At 46.5% G+C, this 20,730-nt stretch overlaps 1 protein-coding gene across 4 annotated transcripts in view; it reads right to left on the bottom strand.

The window, feature by feature from the left end:
- The window catches only part of TENM4 (teneurin transmembrane protein 4), a gene marked incomplete at both ends in the record, with an annotated part of 389,090 nt that overhangs the window by 261,400 nt on the left and 106,960 nt on the right, over positions 1-20,730 (bottom strand). For 3 of the 4 annotated variants that reach the window (XM_080708704.1, XM_080708705.1, XM_080708703.1), the window contains one exon: positions 17,838-18,047. The exons of the other annotated variant lie outside the window; for it this stretch is intronic. In XM_080708704.1, the coding sequence (XP_080564830.1) occupies positions 17,838-18,047 (210 nt within the window). The remainder of the gene's footprint in view (positions 1-17,837; positions 18,048-20,730) is intronic. 4 annotated transcript variants of the gene reach the window in all.

Raw genomic sequence — 20,730 nt, 5'->3', positions numbered from 1 at the left:
CCTGGAGCGCAAGGGCAGGGCCACTTCTCTCAGGCCCTTAGTTGTTCATGAGTGTAAACCTTGTGGGTGATGCCAGGCAGTCTAGTCTCAAGGAGTCAGTGGGCCAAAGGAATGAACCTTCTATGTGCCAGACACCGTGCTCATCTTCTCATGAATACTGCTTAATTTGTCCTGCCAACTGCCTCTTTATCCTCTCCCCAGGAAAAAATTATTATTATTAATTATTATTATTATTATTATTATATTATTTATTATTATTGATGTTGTTGTTCTTGTTGTTATTTTGTAGTACTGGGGGTTGAACCCAAGGGCTTTCTATCACTGAATTACATCCCCAGTTCTTTTAATTTTTAATTTTGAGACAGGGTCTTACTAAGTTGTTGAGGCTGACCTTGAACCTGTGATTCTGCTGCCTCAATCTGTGGTTTTGCCATCTCAGCCTCCCACGTATTAGGACTATAGGTTTATGCCAATATGCTAGGCTCCAGGTAAAAAGTATTCTCCTTGTTTTGCAGGAGACAAAAACAGCTCAGCGAGGGAGAAGAGTCCTCCAGTGCTATGTGGCCGCACGTTGGAGAAGTAGTTCTGCTGGCTGCACAGCGTGAGCCCTCCAGACATGCTCTGTCTTTCCAAGAGAAGCCCAGGAAAGCGGGAGTGCTCATGGCCTTCCTAATGCAGCAGGCATCCCACCAGACTTCTACATCTGATGAAACCCTCCTTCAAAAGCTGATGCGGGATGCTGTGAGGGTCTTTAGAACAGGTTTTTCTTCACAGCCCAGAATCGTGCATCTGTTGCTAGTCCCGGGAAGGGGACTTTAGCTAGAGATCTTTAATGAGCCTGTACCTTGAGACAAGCAGAGCGCGTTATTTCTGATCTGGGGACAGGAGCCCTCATGCTGGGGCAGGAGGCCCAGAAGGAAGGGAGATTTCATACTCCAAACTGTAGGCAATTTTTCAGTCTTAGAGGAGGTGCGTTCTGAAGCTAGAGGCATGCTCCCCAAAGAATCTTGACTCTTGAAAGAAGTGAGAAAGAAAAGGGAGGGACATTGTGGTGTAGGGGTCCTGGGCTGGGAAGGATGTGAGCAGCAGACTCTTATCCCAAGTAATGCAGAGATTGGAAATGCTGAACCCAGCCTGCAAATGGGCAGACACGAGGCCAGTCACTTTCTACTCTCATCCGTCCCTCTTTATATATTACTTCCTCTGCTTTACGAGGAGAAATCCACACTCAGCAAATTCACATCATTTAATTGCTAGTCACAAATTCTCATCTTCTCAGAAGAATGGCAGTTTTCGAATCATAATTTAAAGCAGTAATTTGTCTAGTATGGAAGTATATCTAAATTTTTAGTGATAGTGCAGATGATCTATTAGAAAGTTTTGACAATCCAGGTGTATTATACATTAATGTGCAAACATACACAGTCAGAAAGATAGAAAAATACATAGTCAAGAATTGAGATGCCAAAAGCAGAATAAATTAAAGATAACCAGATGGTAAGCAAATATTATTTTTCTCTATCTCCTACCCTGTTCTTAAAACACTTCTATTTGCTAAACACTCAACTTACCAAGTATTTGAGTAACAACACACTCTGTTTATGTAGTTTGGGAAAAATGCCTGTTGCACAAAAGTGTGCATGTGTCTGAGGCCTTGCCTTGCTGTGGGTGTGCAGGGGCTGCTTTCCTAAACCTCTCCTGTGAGCACACAGACCGTCCCCCATCTTAGCTCACAGAAGCCACATCACAGGCTGGAGAGGCCAGCGGAACAAGTGGTCTTCTTTTCCCTTTGGAGACAAGGCAAGTGAGGGCCCAGGGGATGGTGTTGACTTTCTAGCAGTGTCACCTGGCTAGCAAGGGGCAGAGGTGGGGTTGGAAGTGCAACCATGCCTGGGACAAACTGGCTGATACTACGGTGCTGCAGATGATAATGTGAACCTGCGCAGAAGCAGCATGGTGCTCTAGGAGAAATCAGCAAGGCACCCAATTCTGGCCCATGCGTTTCTGCCCGCTCCTAGGCCCATGCAGATCACCTCCCTCCCCTGAGTATGCAACTGAGAACCTAGGCTCCAAAAAACCAAGGGGCTTGCCCTATCGGAGGCAGCTGCCTGGCTTTGAAAGCACAAATGAAAGTTTCTTCTCATCCTCAGTGTCCTGCCAGCCCTTCAAATCCAGAGTAGTTTGTAGGGCTGGGCTGAGAGACAGTTTCAAAAGGGCAGGAATCACAGTGCATTTCCATCATCCCGTGGAAGGTCCGCAGGGCAGGGCTTTTGATGTTAGCTGGCTTCCCTTGGTCTGTCATTCCTGCTGCCCAAGAACAACTCTTGAGAGACAGGTCTGGCTATCAGGAGCCTTCCTATTCTTCTCCAATTCAGGACTAGTTGTAGCTCTGCTCATCAAATGCTTTCTGTTTGGGAGGGCTTGGGCTGCGGCTTTGTAGACTGTTGCTGGATCACTTCACCCTGCTGGGTTGGTATTAGTGCACTTTGTCTTACATACAAGGCCCCCAAAGCTCCAAACACATGACTAACCTACCTGGGCCACTCTCCCCTAAGTGGCAGGGCTGGGATTTGAACCTAGGCAGAGCTGACTTCAAAGCCACCCTCTGTTCTTTACCAAAGATACTTAATGAAAGGATAAAAATCAAATTCTTTTCCTGTTATTTTTCATGTGACCTCTCTTCCATCATGCTTTAGCTACAGTTAAAAACAATAGTAATTTTGGATCAACATCATGATCACAATAAGACAACGATTCTCTATCAACCCCTGTGTATTTAACACAGTCTGATAAAAATAAATAAGACAATACCGTGGAGTGTATACTGTCTACAGGCTCCATGCATTCAATGACTACAAACTAGTATAGAATTGGAAATCCTATAATAAATATTGTCTATAAATAACCAAAGGGCTAAGCCCAGAGAGGGAAACCAACTAATCCAAGGCCACACAGCTTTGGGGCTTAAACTCTGAAATTGGACTCCCTGGCACAACAGAACCTCCAACCACAGAATGCAGCAGCTTCTGTGTCTGATTGGATTGTGGTCTGGTCTTGAGGTAGTGCGTAGGGCTTGGGTGGAGGCAGAGCCTTTGGGGTTCTGGCCAAGAGCTGCAAAGGCAGAATAAGGCCAGAAAAATTGTATTCCCAATCACTACCTCCCTAGAAAACCTTAAAAAGTTTGCCTTTGCAGTCTGAAGGTTTTTTTTTTTTTTTTCATGTTTCAGCTCATGCTGAATTATTTTATGCCGTAGCTATAAACCTCCAACAGAGAGGGTGCGGGGACGAGGCTGACCCAGCTTTAACTACGGCCCGCGCCGCTGTAAAGCTCAGGTTACAAGGATCACTTCTGGTGCCAAGGCAGTTTAACAAGTATGAATGCACGTAATTCGTTCCAGTTGTCCTGCCTCAACACAGAAGGACTATTTTTTGGGTGGGGCTCCCCACACTCCCGCCAATGTGGTTCCCATTACCAGCTCCAGCGCCTTGCTGAAGTCCCCTCTATGTCTCACAACAGCAGAGCTCTGGATCTTCTGTAAAGATTTAGAGGGTTTCCATATCCAAGAGGGCTGGGCTATGCTCAGGCCACAAAAGTGTCTCATTCCCACTGGTCCTAAGAAGCCCCTTCCAAAACCCACTTACTGTCCAAACTCTTTCTCAATCCCAACGCAGTCTCCTACTATCTATTATGAAAGATTTCAACCCCATAGAAAAGTTGCAATAGTACAAAACCACCTCTGTGCTCTTTATCTACATCTGTCAGTTGCTAAGACTTTTTCCATGTTGCTGAGTCTATTTATATGTAATATTTTTTTCTGAACCATTTGAAAGAAAGCTGGTGCGCATCAATACCTAATAGCAGCACACATCACCCAAGAATAAGGAAGTCCTCCCACATAGCCACAGTGTGATAGCACAGCTAAGCACATGAACAGTTGTTCCACAATATTACCTAACATACATGCCATATCTAAATATTTCCCCAATTCTTCCAAAATGTCTTTCTAACAGCCTTAAAAAATCAGGATCCAGGCGTGGTGGTGCAAACCTAAAATCCCCGTACTTGGAGGGCTGAGATAGGAGGATTGCAGGTTTGAGGCCCACCTTGGTAACTCAGCAAGACCCTTAGCAACTTAGCAAGACCCTGTTTCAAAATAAAAAAAAAAAAATTAAAAAGGGCTGAGGTTGTTGCTCAGAGGTAGAATGCCCCTGATTTCAAATTCCCAGTATAATACCACCACCAACAACCAGGATCCAATCGAGTTTCAAGTGTTGCTTTTGGCTACTGTATTTTGTTAATCTCTTTTAATTTACAGGAGCCTTCCATCCAACCCAAACCCCACCATTCCTTTGATCCAGACATTGCCCTTTTTGTGAAGTCCATAGACTGCCTTACATTCTGAGAGCATCTGATTGTGTTCTTGCGATGAGATGTAGGTAAAACATCTTTGGTGGGCATACCTTGTTTGTCATGAGAAGTATTTACCATATCATATCAGGGTGGCTTAATAATGGGGGCACTAAGGTAGATTCCTCCCTCTGTAATCAGGAAATAATCTATGACACAAGTACCGACCTCTTTGAATCCGTTATCTAGCTGGCCTCCTATTCAGTCATCCTGTGCATCCTTCTTAGCCTCCACACCCTGGAAATGCCCTTTCCAATGGGCACAGTCAATAGGTATTTTTGCGTTTGTCTTCCTGACCTCCAGGCCCTTCCTCAAAACCAGGATCTTTGCCTTATTCATGCCAGTACCCCAGAAACACACAGTAGGTACTCTGGACATCTTTGTAGGATAAATGAATACACACATCGAAGGAAAGTCAGGGCCAGGAAGGGAGAAGGCCTGGCTTTGAACTCCGACCTCCACTGTCCATATAACGAAAGGGTTCATTGAAATCAGTGTTTTTCACACTTTGAAGACAAGTTGATTTTAGAAGTGTTCTTTAAATGGAATCTTATTTAGAAGTAAATGTGGGAACCCATGGCAGGGAGCTGTTTCGCTGAAGTGGGTGGGGAATGTCAAAGGATGTTCTCATGGAGTGGGGCTTGGGGAAGAACCAGCGGGGTTGGAGCAGGACGGAATGGGGTGAGTTCCAGTGGGCCACAACAGCCAGGACGAGAAGTTCAAACTGTGCTCTGTAGAATTTGGTTCCGGCAGTGAACAGAGCATCTGGGGGGAAGCCAGTCCAGTCTGGTGGCTGAGAGTTCAAAGCAGGGGGGGGAGGCACCAAGCCAGAAAGCTCAGAGCAGAATGGGGTGCAGGGTCCAGGGGGAAAGTCAGATGACGGATGCCCCCTCTCTGTCTTGCTTAGTCCTCTCATCCTTTGTCATTCTAATGCCCTCTGCGGCTTTCTCCCCATTATTCCAGTGCTCCCCCTGGCTTGGAGGGGGGCCATCCCTGGCTGATGAGCAGAGAGTGGAGGGGGAAGAGGCTTCCTGTGCTCTGAGGGGCTCAGGGCCATTCCGCTGAGTGATTCTATGACCTGAGAAGCCTGCCCATTGTCCAGGCCTTAAGGGGCCACTGCCCCTGACCATTAACCCACCTCTGCACAAAGGCCATCACCAGCTCAGACAAATAAGCTGCTTAGCCAGATCTCATGCATCATCTTGTCATCCACAAGGGGCCCAACAGGGGTGTCTTAAAAGAGCTGGGTGCACTGGTGTGCAACTCAGCGATTTCCTTTCAGGGGGCTTCTTTCTGGTTGGGGGCCGGGGACCTCACCTCGATGCAGGAGGGCAGGGAGAGAAATCTCTCATCTGCTTTGGAGGTTCCCCTAGGCCCTGCGACTTCCCTGTCAAGAAAGGGGGACGAGGGCTGTTAGATGAAGGAAGGTGCCCTGGATGGTGAGAAGAGGTCAGATTGAAGAGCCAGGCACACCTGGGGTGCAAAATGCTACCTGTATCTGTGTGACCTTGGGCAAGCTGTAGTGCCTTTCAGAGGCTCAGCCTGGCACAACAATAATCAGAACATAAATAATAATAATAATAATAATAATAATAATAATAATAAATTATATATAAGACTTTACTCTAGCCAGGTACTTTGCTAAATATTTCACATACAGTATTTTACACTGAATCCTAACAACACCTATGAAGTAGGTATTATTATCCCCACTTTATACTGAACAAAAAAATTGAAACTTTTTTTTGACCACCTGCTAAAGATCACAGTTAATAATTATGGAAGCAAAATTCAGATCCGTATCCTAAGTCTTGTATTCCAGAGTCTTCTAATCTCCTGACAGATTCAATGGGGTGGGAAAGGCGGAACAGTTAGCTGAGCACCTGGCACCCTGCAGGAGCTGAGTAATGGGATTTGGTCTTCTGGGCTGAGATGAGGCCTGCTGGGCTCCTGAGGCATTGTCCCCTCAGGGAGGTCTGACGTGATTGGGGTACAGCACACTCTAAAGCCTCGCTGGTCACCCCTTCCCCACATCAACCCCAGGAAAAGTAGCCTACCGCAGGGCTGCTCCTTGAGAGCAGGAAGAAAATGGAGTGCAAGTGGGCTGTTAAGGGGAGTCCTGCCATGCCAGCTCTTTCTCCATACAGAGGAAGACAGCATTGCATCCCCCCTGCTACACACACACACTGATGCCTGTGGTGGACCTCATTACCCCTCACCTGTCTCCTACGCACTTGGCTGTTCATGGAGGACAGAGATGCCCTTAGATAAGAGTTCAGTGTCTAGCAAAGGGCCTCACACAGAATCATACCAGAAGAAGCCTGATAAGTTATGGGTGAATGAATGAATAAATGAATGAATGTTTGAATAAATAAATACTTCTAGACCCTAGAATTAGGCTGCAAACATTTAGCTGCACACACAGACCAGATATACAATGGCTGAACCTCAAGCCAGCCACATTTGAATGTGTAAACCAGCCTCTCTCCTCAGGTCTTATCCTCTTTCTCTAGAAAGGTCTCTGAACCACACAGTACATCTGAGACCTCTGTACACACCCTGACACACTTCTTGACACCTGTCTTGTGCCTGCTTTGAGGCTGACCTGTTTAGATGTGTGTTTGTTTCTCGTGGCCAAAGTACAAGCCAACTGCTTGCTGTTCTCCATGGGGTCTGGCACACAGTAGGTCCTTAGCCATCATTTGCTAAATGGAATTGGTTCTGAAGGGTGAACAAGCCTTGCCCCTTCCCATATCAGTCCAAATAAGGACCCTCCCTGATCTCTAAATTAGTGAGGTTGTGCTGGGCTCCCAAGCCTTTGCTTCCAGCCTCACCAGATGTTCAGGCTCCTCCAGAGCTGTGTGATGTCTATACCCAGGCAGGCGCACAGAGGACGGGAGGGCCTCTGTGAAGAAGGGCCGGGCCCCCATGCTGGGTCCTGAGCCTCTAGGATCTGGGCTTCGGAAGGGCCACCCTGACCAGTGTGAGGGACGGTAGGCAGGCGGATGCTACCGCAGTGGTCCAGGGGAAGGGGGCATAATAGGAAGCATCCTGGCCAAGGAGAGCAGCATTCTGCAGACCTTGCAAATAGGTAAGGACCTTCTCAGTCTCCACTTCTGCCTCTTCTCAGATGACAGCAGACAGGTGGTCACCACCCCCATTCTCTATTCTTTGCCAAAGAGCGAGATCAGAGACTAGGGGGGACCAGTGACCCTGAGCACCACTGTAATTTTGGCATCTTGGACATGATCCCACCGGGTCCACACCGCTATCCTAGTCCCCTTTACAGATGGGCCCCTGTAAGGATGGTGAGAGAGGTGAGACGAGGCAGGTGGGAGAGAAACTGCCACAGGCAGTGGGAAGGAGAAACCAGTTCTCCTTAGGCGAGTATTCTCCTAGAGCTTCCACTGGGGCATCTAGAGAGAGGTTTCTGGAAGTGTAAATATATGCATTATTATCGTTAGCCAGTGCAGCAGTTTCCAGAGTTATTTATAGAAATATGATCCACCAGGAGAGGGAATGGGGCCTAAATGAATTACCAGTCATTTTCCTCTCCTTTCAGCTCCAGGGGGAAGGCAGCTGACCAGAAGGAAAATGTATCACAGCCTTTCATCTGGTACCAAACATCAACACACTCAGCTGCAGGAGCAGGGGAGGGGGATGGAAGCAGGGCAGGGGCTCTGAGGGCTGTCTGAGGCTCTGTTTCTAAGACCCCATGCTATGTTTGCTTAGCTGCTGCCCTGGGCTCCCTCCCCACCCTAGCGCTCTGGAAACTGCCCAGGAAGGGGAGGGGGCTGAGGCCTAGGACTCCCAGGCAGAGCTATTAATTGCTGTGGCTCTTCCAAGCCTGGAGGGGTGAGAGTGTCGGAATCTGCCTTCCTTCCAGAGAGATCTGGCCAACAATTTTTGGGCTCCAGAAGGGGAATAAGGAACTAGCATTCACGGGGCACCTAGAAATGTAGCGATCACTGTGCCAGAAGCCTTGCCCATATTTTCTCATCTTTGCAATAATTTTGTGAAGTTCTAGTAAAACCAATCTCCATTTTATAGAGGAGGAAAGTGAGGCCCAGAGACGTTAAGCAAATTGCCCACAGCTACCCAGCACAGCCAGGACCTCTATAATCTCCATTTCCCTACCACAGTCCCCCTTATGCCATTTCTGCTTTTCTTCTGGCAGAGAGAATTATTTTTAGTTATTTAATCTTAAACACCTATATAAATAACTGCAGTTCAGAGAGAGAGAGAGGAGGTTAGAAGTAAGAAGGAGTGGGGAGAGGGGAGGAGGCCACATGGTTTCCTGGTCTACACTGGGAGCCATTAACAAGTAATGGGGGATCCAGCTGAGCTCAAAGCACCCAGCTCAGACCTGATGACAGGGGCAGAGGGCAGCAGACTGCGAGGGGAGGTGGGAACAGATGGCTCCGAAAGGACCAGCTTTAAGAAGGGGAAGGAGGTGGGTTCTGGGAGCAGCGTGAGATGTTTATTCTCAAGGTGAGCAGGCTATGGGGGGGCATTAAAAGCCTAGATGGTGTACTAAAAAAAGCTGCAGGGCTGTGCACCCCATGGATGGGATTTTTGTGGTATACTGTGAGAACAGCATTAAGTAACGCCACTCATGCAGGATGCTCCCATTTTCTTTCAGCTCGTCATCCATAGTCTCAGCTTTTAACATCCAACCCTTGCCAATGTCCCTCTTTAACAAAGAGAGGCGAGACTCTGCTCAGTGTCCTTGAGCAGGCATTCTCTCACCAGACTGTGATAACCTGCTTTCATTGTGTTTATTTTTACAGTTACCTTCTATTTATGGAAAGGCATGCACTTGCCATATGGCAAGCGAATTACGGCGGTGATATATAATTTCCTTTTAAAATAAGCTAAAAACAAAAAGGTAGAAAAAGGAGGCAGTTTAAAGGAACAGAAATAGCAGCGTAGGTGGGCACACCACTACGGCACAGACGACAATAGTGGCACGCTCATGAATGAGGTTTGGGAAATGTTGATTTAATCCAGGCCTCATACTGCCTGGGCTAGAAGGCTGAGGACCCAAGGCTCTTGTGAGGTGACAGGGTGGGTTAGAGGCAGCTCTGGGCTCAGAAGCCAGGTGTCTGGCTCCCAGGCCTGTGTCTGCTCCTAAGCAGTTTCCATGATCTTTGCAATCAGGAGGAGGCTTCATCAGGTGAGGTTTATAACTGGAAAGCTAAGCTCACACAGATGGCAGATGACTGAGTATCCATGAGCAAATACCAAACTGGTTCAAAGCCATGCAGCTCAAAGGGCAGCTCACTGGGGTGCTCCCCCACTCTCTATTTGTGTTTTCTCAAGGGTGCTCAAGATACCCCGCGCTCAGCCATCCTTGCTGCTCTGTGGACTCCGTGAGATGATAGACGTGAACAAGCTTTGGGAATGAGAGGGCTACACAAATGTTAGTTATACTAATCTCCCCAACTCTCCTTGGCCTGCTTCCAGGTGCCTCTTCAACAGTCCGGACCCCAAGATGTCAGGAAATGCTTTAAGATGTGGTCTGGTGTCCACCGGGGCTCTGCAAAGCAGGCCACTAACATTTCAAGAGGGACATAAACCAGGCTTAGTTTCCAGATGAAAAAAGCCAAGACACATGGCTAATATGCCTCCCTCAAGGGGTGGTCTAGGAATTCCTAGATCCAATCAAGCCATTCACCAAAACTGTTATTTTTGTACCTTTTAATGCACTGGTATTTGGGGAAAATAAATGGAAAAGGCAAAGCCAAGAGTCTGCAATCGAGTCACGTGAGTGACTAATTAGAGGGCCCTGGTTCTCCCAGGACGTTCGGTTACATTAATTCAAAGTGTGACCTGTTTATTTTGCAAGGTCAGGAAGAAGCCTTACCTCCTAGAAAGCCAATGTGGCAATTAAATTAGAGTCACTAGAGTTTGCCGGAGGTAACGTATGAAAAAGGGCTTTGTAAACTACATAAAACAGGAGTGACCCCTGTGAGGGTGTCTTGGCTGCCCCCAATTAGGGGGCATAATTGTCTGCCCCTAGTGGGAGGCCACAGGTGAGGGCTTGTCTGGCGAAGGGAGCACCTGGCAGAGTGGAGTCTGGCCCATCCTTTGAATCTTAACTTTGTACTTGGCAAATTGCTCCATCACCATGGTTCTGCCATGTATTGGGCTTGGTGCACTATTCTTAGAGTGGGGGTCACGTACAGTTGGAAGGGGTAGGAAGGAGAAAGAAAGGAAATCAACTTATTTCTCAGTTTGACTTGGATTTTTCATTGTGAAGCTGGGTGCCAGGCACTGTGGTTGTGCGGGAGGTACAGGGTGGCCAAGCCTACCTCAAGGAACTTGGAGTTGGACGAGGAAGTCAGACCTGTGAATAAGCGGGACTAGTCTTCTAGGGAGGAGCCTGGATAGAAGACAGTGGGGCACCAGAGAGAGGGGGACAACCTGCCAGAGAGGCTGCCAGGAGACAGTTCCTTGCGAGCTCACACTCGCCAAATTCTAGACTTCAGAGAAATGACCTCTGGGTCTCTTGTCTCTAAATTCCCAGGCCTGCAAACTCATGCAGTGTCCTGAACTCCCACTTCTCCAGCAGAGGGGCTAGGCCTTGCCAAGCAGTATTTATGGGTAAACAGGCCCGCGACTTGCATCTATATAACACCTTCTACTTTGGGGGCTTCCTACTTAGTTCTATAACCATGGGCAGGTAACCAAGCCTTTCTGAGTCCTGGTTTCCCTATTTTCAAAAAGGCACAATTCAGGATCACTATCTATTAGCTACCATCACCAAACTCCCAACTTGTGAGCCCACATGTTTTATCAAAGCTCATCTGGTACATTATTGTAATCCCAGTACTTGGGAGGCTGAGACAAGAAGATTGAAAGTTTGCCACCAGTCTTAGCTACTTAATGAGGCCTTCTGCAACTGCAAATAAAATAGGGTTGGGGGTTTGGCTCAGAGGTAGAATGCCCCTGGTTACACACACACACACACACACACACACACACACACACACACACACACACACACTCATCTGGTGGCAAAACCTGACCTGAACTCACATGAGGCTTGTAGTCCTTTTTTAGCTTAAATCCCACTAGTATAACCACATGTTTCACTGCAGAAATAGTGATGTTTGATTACTATGGGAATTTCGGGAAGACCACAGAAGATGTACTCTATTTTCTTTCTTTCTTTCTTAAATCTGAAAATCTGAATTCTGCAGTGCTTCTGATTCCAAGGATTTCAGTTGAAGGAATTTTGACCCCATAATATAAATACCTCTTTTATAGGGCCTTTCTGCTTAAAATACCCTTGACCCCCTCCTCTCTCTGAAAAACATCCACAAACATTTAAAACGTCACCAGCAATGAATGAATATAGGAAGAATTCATTTTGTCTTGCTACTGGGTGTTAGGAACTTGAGTTCTCTACACAGTTAGTGGAAAAAAGAATTTATTTACCAACAAAGTTACTTCAGTGTAAGACATAAATAATGAACAAAACTGCCGGAACACTTTAGAAACCCCGATATTCTTTATCTTTGTTAAACAAGCAGACCCAAGAAACTGAAGTAGCCTACAACAACAAAAATATATTCCAGGAAATTCATGGTGAAAGGAGAGAAAAAAAACCTCACTGGACACTTTCCTCAACAGTTGCAAACAAGCATAATTTTTCCTTCTGATTTCACAAATGGACTTGAAAGGACCCTGGGAGGCTCCCCCGGGACTCTGGATAGGTTCTAAATTAAGTTGAAATTTTTATTTTGTTTTAAGAAAACACTTTCAGAAGGAGCTTGCATACACACAGTGTTTCCCATTTAGAAAGAAAAATAAACACTCCTCCACGGGATTGGAAGTCAAAACAAAATAATCCCAGCTGCTTAGGACCTGAGAAAGTCAATCAAACAACAGTGATGCTGACCAGTGAGGAATTTTCAAAGGAGAGGGGGAAGGGCCAGTGCTGGGAGGAGGCACCCTGGATGGTCCTACATGCAGGGCTCAGCTTTCAGAAAGCTGCAACAGAATTTAATGTCTAAGTTATCTAGACTGATTTGTCTTTGAAACTCCTAGAGTCCTCATAAAAACTCCCAAAAGAGTCCATGCTATGGTATCAGACGAGCCTGGAGTTCAAATCTGGCTCTATTGCTTAGAAGCTGCATGACTATGAGAAAGTTATTACCCTCTCTGGGCCACTATTAATTCAATGAAACTAAAATGGGTGATGTCACAGGGCAGATTAGAAGAGTCAATGAATCCATGAGATAAAATGCTTTTCATAGGCTGGGTGCTTCATAAAGGTTTGTGAGGTGAGTGATGGTAATCCAATAGTCCCGAATCTTTAAAAACCAGACTTTCTTTGGTGGAATTCCTCTTACTTTCTCCAGCCTCCTGCTAAGGAGGTGAAAGAAATCGCAGAATCAGCTATTGGAAGAAAGAAAGGAAGGAAGGAAGGGAAGGTGGGAGGGATGGGTCTCCTGGGGTAAAGCACACTTGGTTTTAAAACTGTGCCATGCCCCATAAAAGCAGCAGGACAATGGGAAATCGCTGCTCCTTACTGGGCCTCAGTTTTCTAACTGGTGAACTGGAGATAAACTGGAGCTCAAGTTATGCATATAAAGCAAAGCCTTATACACAGAGGGTGCTCTTAAAATGTCAGCTCTCTACTTCCCTCTGCCTTCCGTCAGCTTTGGGAAATTCTTAGCCTTCTCAAAGTTATTTATTCCCTGGCCCTCTTAAATACTAACTCCTAAATTTTCAAAGTCCCTTCACTCTAAATTTTTGATTAAAACAATACATGAAACATCTTATATTTACTCTGAAAATTTGCTGTGGGGTAGGGACAAATACCGACTTAATCCTAACCTCTTCCTTAGCTTCTCAACTGTGACCAGTTGATATTTCAGTGAAATCTCTCTCTCTGCATCAGTGATTTCTGGATGAGTACCCTTGGGGGAGGATTAGGATGTTGATGACAGAAAGAGCTACTTGCCCTGTTTTCTTTTCCACTGGGACAATGAGCTGTGCTGGCTATGCCCATGTATCTTCTTTGCACTTTACTTGGGGAGTTTTGCAGACCCAGGGTCCTAGCCTTGGGCAGAGGCAGCAGGCAGAGGGCCTCCAGGGGAGCAGCCAGGGAGGCAGCCCGCATTCCTGGGAACTCTGGTTCCAAGTGGCCAGCGCCCATCATGGGACCCTGCCACATTGGCACCCTGCAGGAGCTAGAGGCACATCCTCTGTCATTTAAAATGCATCCTGAATTAGGTCTCAGGGGAAGCAGTCCCTAGAGTGACTGATCTGTTTAGGGCGATCTCTAAAGCCTTAAATTGGTGGCAGGGGATGAGGCATGGAGTTAGAGAAGTTCTAAAATGGCTGTTTTTAATTTTAATTTATTATTATTATTATTATTAGTGGTACTAGGGTTCCTGGAAACCCTTCTACATCTGGGTTACACTCCCAGACCTATTATACACACACACACACACACACACACACACACACACACACAAACACACACACACACACACATATATAAAATATATATATATATATAAAATTTTTTTTTTTTTAAACAGGGTCTCTTAAGCCAGCACGGCTGGCTTCGAACCTGCGCGATCCTCCTGTCTCCGCCTCCCAAGTGCGGGGATTACAAGTGTGCGCCACCATGCCCAGCTTGTGTTTAAGTTTTAGATTCCATGACAACCTCAGAAGGTTTCCAGGTTCCCCCATTTCACAGATGAAGAAATCGATCATCAGAGGGTTTCCGGACCTTGCACCTACGGGACTTGGTTTCAGGTCTGGCTTCTGCAGCCATCACGACTGACTCTGGTACCCTGTGGTTCCTAAGTGATCATCATCATTTGCTCCCTCCTTCATTCATTCACTTCTTGAATGAACACTGAATCAAAAGTGTCCCTAAGACCATGCAGCAGGCCCTTAAAAGTGGTTAACTCTGGAAGATAGATGACATGAAAAAACATTTTTTTTTTTTTTTTTTTTTTTGGTTGGTGGTACTAGGGGTGGAACCCAGGGGCTTTTCTACCTCCAGGTTACATTCCCAGACCTATTTTATATTTTATTTGGAAACAGGGTCTCACTGAGTTGCGGAGATCCTCACTAAGTAGCCGAGGCTGGCTTTGAACCTTTGCGATCCTCCTGTCTCAGCCTCCCAAGCACAGGGATTACAAGTGTGCGCCACCAAGCTCGGCTATGAAAACACATTTTACTCTTCTGGATTATTTGAATGTTAGCAAGCACCATTTCCTTTATGATTAGCAAACACAATAAAGATAATCTCATTTAAATATTTTCACCTTTTTTCCACTAAAAAAAAAAATCAAACAAAACTATACACATTTCCTGGACCCACAATGTAGCAAGACCCACTTAGCATCACTCCCTACTGCCCTGTTCATGCAAGCGCCGGTGGGCTCTTTGGCATATAGAAGACCTTCTCATTTGGGGTTTTAGAGGACAAGAGGCAGCAGGCAGTTCACAGCTGTGGGGTGAGCTGCTTGGGCTCTCTTATGACCTCAGTCCCAGAGCAGCAGACCAGTAAGCACCCAGACTCTCCCTTCAGGCAGGGGGCACATTTATTAAGAACCTTTAGAGTGATAGAGTGTGGCACCAGGGCAGGGGGAGGAGCACAGAGGTGCAGAGTGAGCAGAAAGCTGCAGGTCAAAGTCCCCCCTCTTAAGACTGCATTATCAATAATGTAATTGTGCCTCAGTTTGCCCCAGAACTTACAACAAAGCGACTGCTCTTATTCAGTTAATTAGAAAAGGGAGAGATTAAGGGCCTTAATCTCCTGCCTTCTCTTTTAACTGCAAAGTTTATTTACTTAGAAATGAAATATATATGTATTTCTTCTTCAGTAAGCTCAAGAAGGCTACCGGCAGGGACAACTCTGTCAGTACCCCATGACACTTAGAAAATCTGAGTACCTTAGAAACTTCTCTGTCACTGGCAAGATGGGGAAACCGAGGCCTGGAGTGGAGCAGTAATTTGCCAGGGACAGGCAGCTAGTGAGACACAGAGCTGGGTGTGGATCCCAGGTCTCCCTACTCCTAGCCTTGGGTTTCTGTTTCTGTTTATCATTTGAAAAACAGGCATCGGACACTGAATCATCAAAAGGAGGACCCACCCCATCAGGGAGCACCAGGGGACAGGCCTTGGAGGACCAGCTGGGTTTAACTGGTAACAGAATTCACGGCCTAAAGTTGTGTTAGAAGAGATCAAGGCCAAAGATTTCTCTGTGTTTCAAAAAGAGCAAAGGCTGGGGAGGCTAGGGAAGAGGGATGGATAGTAAGCAGTCTTCTTTATCATTTGTGGGACTCTCTACTTGGTACTCAGAGGCACTCGGCCTTTCTGAAGCCAGTGCCCATTTCTTGCCCAGGTTCCCAGGTTTAAAGGAGCTGGGCGCTCCCCACTCCCACCCCAGGTTCTTTGTTCACATTTTACCTCTGCTCAGAGCACTCTTGGTTATTCATGTCCTGGGTAACCTCTGCCTGGCACATGGGTTTATTCCTTCAGCTCCAGCTCTCATCTCCTCTAAGGCAGCATCGCTAGTTCCCTGGGGCAGCAGAGGCTCCTCCTCAGTCACCTGTCACTTACATGAGGCTCCTTTCTTCCTATCACCTTGGGCTGTAACAGTCTACTCACAAGAGAAAAGAAGGCCTCTGGCAACTCTTGGAGCATGGCTAAGTACCCAGCAGTGGGCAGGAAGCATTCACATAGGGGCTTTCTGTAAGTCTTCTAGTGGAAGGTGGCAGGTGCCAGGGGCGAGCACGAATACTCACTAACCTCGTTCTAAGTCCCAGGCACGGTGATGGGCATATACTATACTGCCCACTTTACACTTGAGGAAACATATTTGGAGAGATAGGGAGACTGGTCCAGAATCCTGCAGCAATAAAGCTTCTTTTTTTTTTTTTTTTTTGGTGGTACTGGGGTTCCTGGAAGCCCTTCTACCTCCGGGCTACACTCCCACGGGCTACACTCCCAGACCTATTTTTTAACATTTTTATGTGGAAACAGAGTCTCTTAAGCCAGCGAGGCTGGCTTCGAACCAGCGAGATCCTCCTGTCTCCGCCTCCCAAGCGTGGGGATTACAAGCGTGCGCCACCATGCCCGGCTAATAAAGCTTCTATTTAATGCAGTGCTTGTCTGATTCCAGACCCCTTGGACTCTGCCTTATACTTCTTTGAAACCCTGCCTCTGTTTCCAGCATCTGGCCTAAAATTCAGTACCACATGAGCACTTAAAAATAAACATTTGCAGCCGGGTGTGGTGGTGCATGCTTGTCATCCCAGCATTTTGGAGGCCGAGACAGGAGGATACGATTTACAGCCAGCCTCAGCTACTGAGTGAGGTCATTTGCAACTTAGTGAGACCCTGTTTCAAAATAAGGAATAAAAAAAAATAGGGCTGGGGGTGTAGCTTAGAGGTAGAATGCCCGTGGGTTGCATTCCCAGTACTAAAAAAAAAAAACAAAAAAAAACAAAAAAAAAAAACAAAAAAAAAAACAACTGCATATCAACGTAATGTAAAGTATTATTGTTGGGGAAACAGTCTCTTCTCCTAGAATCAGGAAGTCTCAGGCCATTTTGGTGATCCTTGGCTACCCACAGCCACTCTCATCCTCCTTAGGGGTTTGGCTGTCCTGTAGGACATGTCTGTGAAGAAGTGGACTGGCCTCTGCTGGACACAGAGAGGGCAAGCATCTTCGCCCAGGCCTGATCAGTGGCTCTAGTAAGCCTGGAGCTCTTCCTCCAAACCCTGCATACCTCCACTCCTTAAAAAGTCCAGGGCAGAGCTGAGAGAAAGACAGCTTGTCATGGGGAGATGCTTGCTAAAGCTCAGTGGTTGTCTTGGCCCTTCGGCTGTCGGGGACTTATTAGTGCTGGGCTTCTGGCAAGACTCCTTTTCTTGGTTTTCTCATTTTTAATGGGGACACTATAATTCTGGTCTGGTGGGTGGGGTTGTGAAGAGCCATGAAAGCAACAGGTGACTGTCTAGCACTGTCCCTGGCACACACAAGAAAGCCACCCTGTGCTATTTGGATTTTCCTCCTCATCTTTGTTTCCTTAGCATTACCTGTCTGTCTCTACCTGGTGTTTTTGTCTCCTGGTGTCTGTGCACGTCCCTTTGTGCATCAGATTGCTGAAGTCTGTCACGCGGGAGGAGGACAGCAACACCCCCCCACACACATCCCCCGCCACCGCAGCGCCGCTACAGGGGCAGTAGCAGGAGCAGGAGCAGGAGCAGGAGCAGGAGCAGGGCTGCTTGAACTCACAGAACCTCCAGCAACTATCCAGCGTGCGGGGCGCGGGCGCGAGCCCACCGTGCATCAGGCCCCTCTGTCCTGTAAGCGGCCCGAGCAGGCATTGCCAACAAAAGAAAATAAAAGAAACCAACCCATAAAAGTTAAGAAGAGAGAAGGACTTACCGTTTGCCGCGACCCCCAGGCTGGCGGAGCCACTTTTAACTAAGAATGAATTAGGAACAAACTCTTCCTCAGAGTCTGAGTCCGGGGTTGGCTGGGCCACACCGTTGCCTAGCAACCGCCTCTGGCTCTCATTGGCCGGAGGGGAAGGGGGCGGGGAGGGGGACTGCTCAATAGGGGTTGACGAAGCGGATGAACAATGCAAGGGAGCACCTGCGAACCACAAAGACAAACACAGACAGAAAAAAAAAAATAAATGAAAATTGGTTGTGAGGCACACGGGGAAGGGGAGGGAGCAAAATAAAACACGCATCGACGGGGGAAGGGGGCTCTTAACACTGCACGATCTACTGCACAGAGAAAGTGGCTACACACAACTTCTGAAGAGCGAGGTCTCAGGCAGGAGTCTGCACAGCGCGCAGGGGGCAGCCCAGACGCACGCGGAACACCTTTTCTGGTTTGCCTGTTCTTTTAGTGGCACCAAGAAGCCTAGGGTTTTGTCCCGACTGGGCTGTTACTGGGCGAACTCTTTGAGTTTCAGTGCCTCGCAGGTAAAACGAGCAGCCAAGGCTGGGTGGTCGCTGAGCCCCTACCAGCTGGCTATTCCATGATGTCACTAAGGCTAAACGATGTTCTCATTAGTGACCCGACATGCCTGGAACAAGCTCTGGGCCTCGTAAAAGGAGTGAGAGCTGGAAAGAGTGATCCAAAGCTCCCCTCACCTTTGCTGTTCTAAGCTTCAACAACACCAGGGCTCTACTTCTCTAAGATGGTAACATTTTATGATTCTTAAATAACTCCATGCTTGGCAAACTCCTTAAAAGCAAGAAACTTGGAATTCTTGTTCATTTCTTTATCCCCAGAATGTAGGGTTGTGCTGGGCACATAAAGAAATACTTGTTGAATAGATTAATTCCAGGGGTCTACCATACTAGGCTCCTTATGTTCTCATAGGTGAACATGACAACGGTCTATAATATTAGGACACTACCATTTTGTGAGTTCCAAAATGTAGTGTTAAGGCTGACTCTGAGTTTCTGTTAGGCCATGGTTCTAAGATCTCAGCTTTCTATGATTCTATGAGCAAATTCCTGCCTCTTCAGAAGGAGGTGATGGTCTGGGACAAGACCTTTGAGCTTAGACAATTTACAATCTTGGCTGTGGCTGACCTTTCAACATGTGCAGTACATCGTCTACAAAGAAGGAACATAATCACAGACATATAAAATATACAGTACAAGACAGTGTGCCCACTTGACAAGTGAGGGAGGCTTATTTTCTCCCACCTTGACCGATGGAAGATGTGGAACATAATCACATCCATCCAGCTTTACAGAGACCGAACCTTAAGAGACATGACTCATCTCAGACATGTCATTCTAAGATGTGGGCAGGGCACTAAGAGGGAAGGGGCACCGAGAGCTGCTGATAGTTGGGGACAAAGAACAAGCAATTTTGTGGTCTGTCTACATAATAAAAACCCACTCAGTTCACAGTCACCAGATCATTATTCAGGATTTTACAGGTTTCATGACCTCAGTGCTAACCTCTGAGTTTGACAGCATATGACTATTTATTTATTTATTTATTTATTTATTTACTTATGGCACTGGGAGTGGAACCCAGGGACTTTTCTATCTCTTTGCTATACTCCCAGACCTAGTTTATACTTTATTTGGAAACAGGGTCTCAGTAAGTTGCTGAGAGCCTCACTAAGTAGCTGAGGCTGGCTTCAAACCTGTGCGATCCTCCTGTCTCTGCCTCCCAAGTGCTGGGATTACAAGCGTGCGCCACCATGCCTGGCAGCATATGACAATATTTTATAGAGCTGTTTTGCCTGCCATTAGGTTGATTCCTTTTAGAAGTTCACTAAGGACAATTGAGGGATTGATCCCAGGGGCATTCTACCTCTGGGCTATACCCCTAGACCTATTTAGTTTTTTGTTTTTGAAACAGAGTCTCACTAAGTTGTTGAGGGCCTTGCTAAGTTGCTGAAATTGGCCTTGAACTTGTGATCTTTCTGTCTTAGCCTCTCAAGTAGAGGTTACAAGTGTGCGCCACCATGCCAGCTGGGTTTTGTGTTCTTTACCTAAAGGTTCAGGCTCTTATTCACCTGTACACACCAGTATTTTTAATTTACCTTGAGAACCTCCTTGACATCACTTTTCAGTGGGATCTACAGGACTGTGAGATCTCTGGACTAACATTGTCTTTCATTCTAATATCATGTTTGCCCAACTTTATCTTCAAGTATTGATATCTGCCTCCTACATAAAATATACAGTACATTATTGGGATACAGTGCATTCTTGGGGTGGGCTTTGGAGTTCAACAGAACTAGGGTTTGCATTATAACCTAGCTTCCTATTGGTTATATGATCATGGGAAAATTACTTCCAGTTTTTTATTTGTAAGTTGTCCATCCCCTGCACCCCATCTTTTATATATTTGCAGTGAGGTTTAAAGACTCCCTGTGTGAGTATGCATGAGCAAGTAGGAGCCTATGGTCAGGGTTCACCAAGTGTTTATTAAATTGAACAGAACCGCTGGGCATGGTGGCGCACGCTTGTAATTCCAGCTCTTGGGAGGTGGAGACAGGAGGATCCCGCACATTTGAAGCCAGCCGTGCTGGCTTAAGAGAACCTGTTTCCAAATAAAAATATAAAAAATGAGTCTGGGAGTGTAGCTCCCAGGTAGAAGGGCTTCTAGGAACCCCAGTACCACCAAAAAATAAAAATAAATAAATTGAACAGAACCATGCTGCCAAGTATCCCATTCATGACTCCCTTCCCCCATAGAACCAAGTTTTAGAAAGATTTTTGTCTGCCAGGCTGCATTTATTAAGCAAATATACACTAATTTCCTCATCTTTTATTAACCAAAGACATAGGATATT

This window comes from Muscardinus avellanarius (assembly GCF_963383645.1).
Source record: "Muscardinus avellanarius genome assembly, chromosome: 1".
Taxonomy (NCBI): Eukaryota; Metazoa; Chordata; class Mammalia; order Rodentia; family Gliridae; genus Muscardinus; species Muscardinus avellanarius.
The sequence above is the reverse complement of the archived record's forward strand: the minus strand, read 5'-3'. Positions and strand labels throughout refer to the sequence as shown.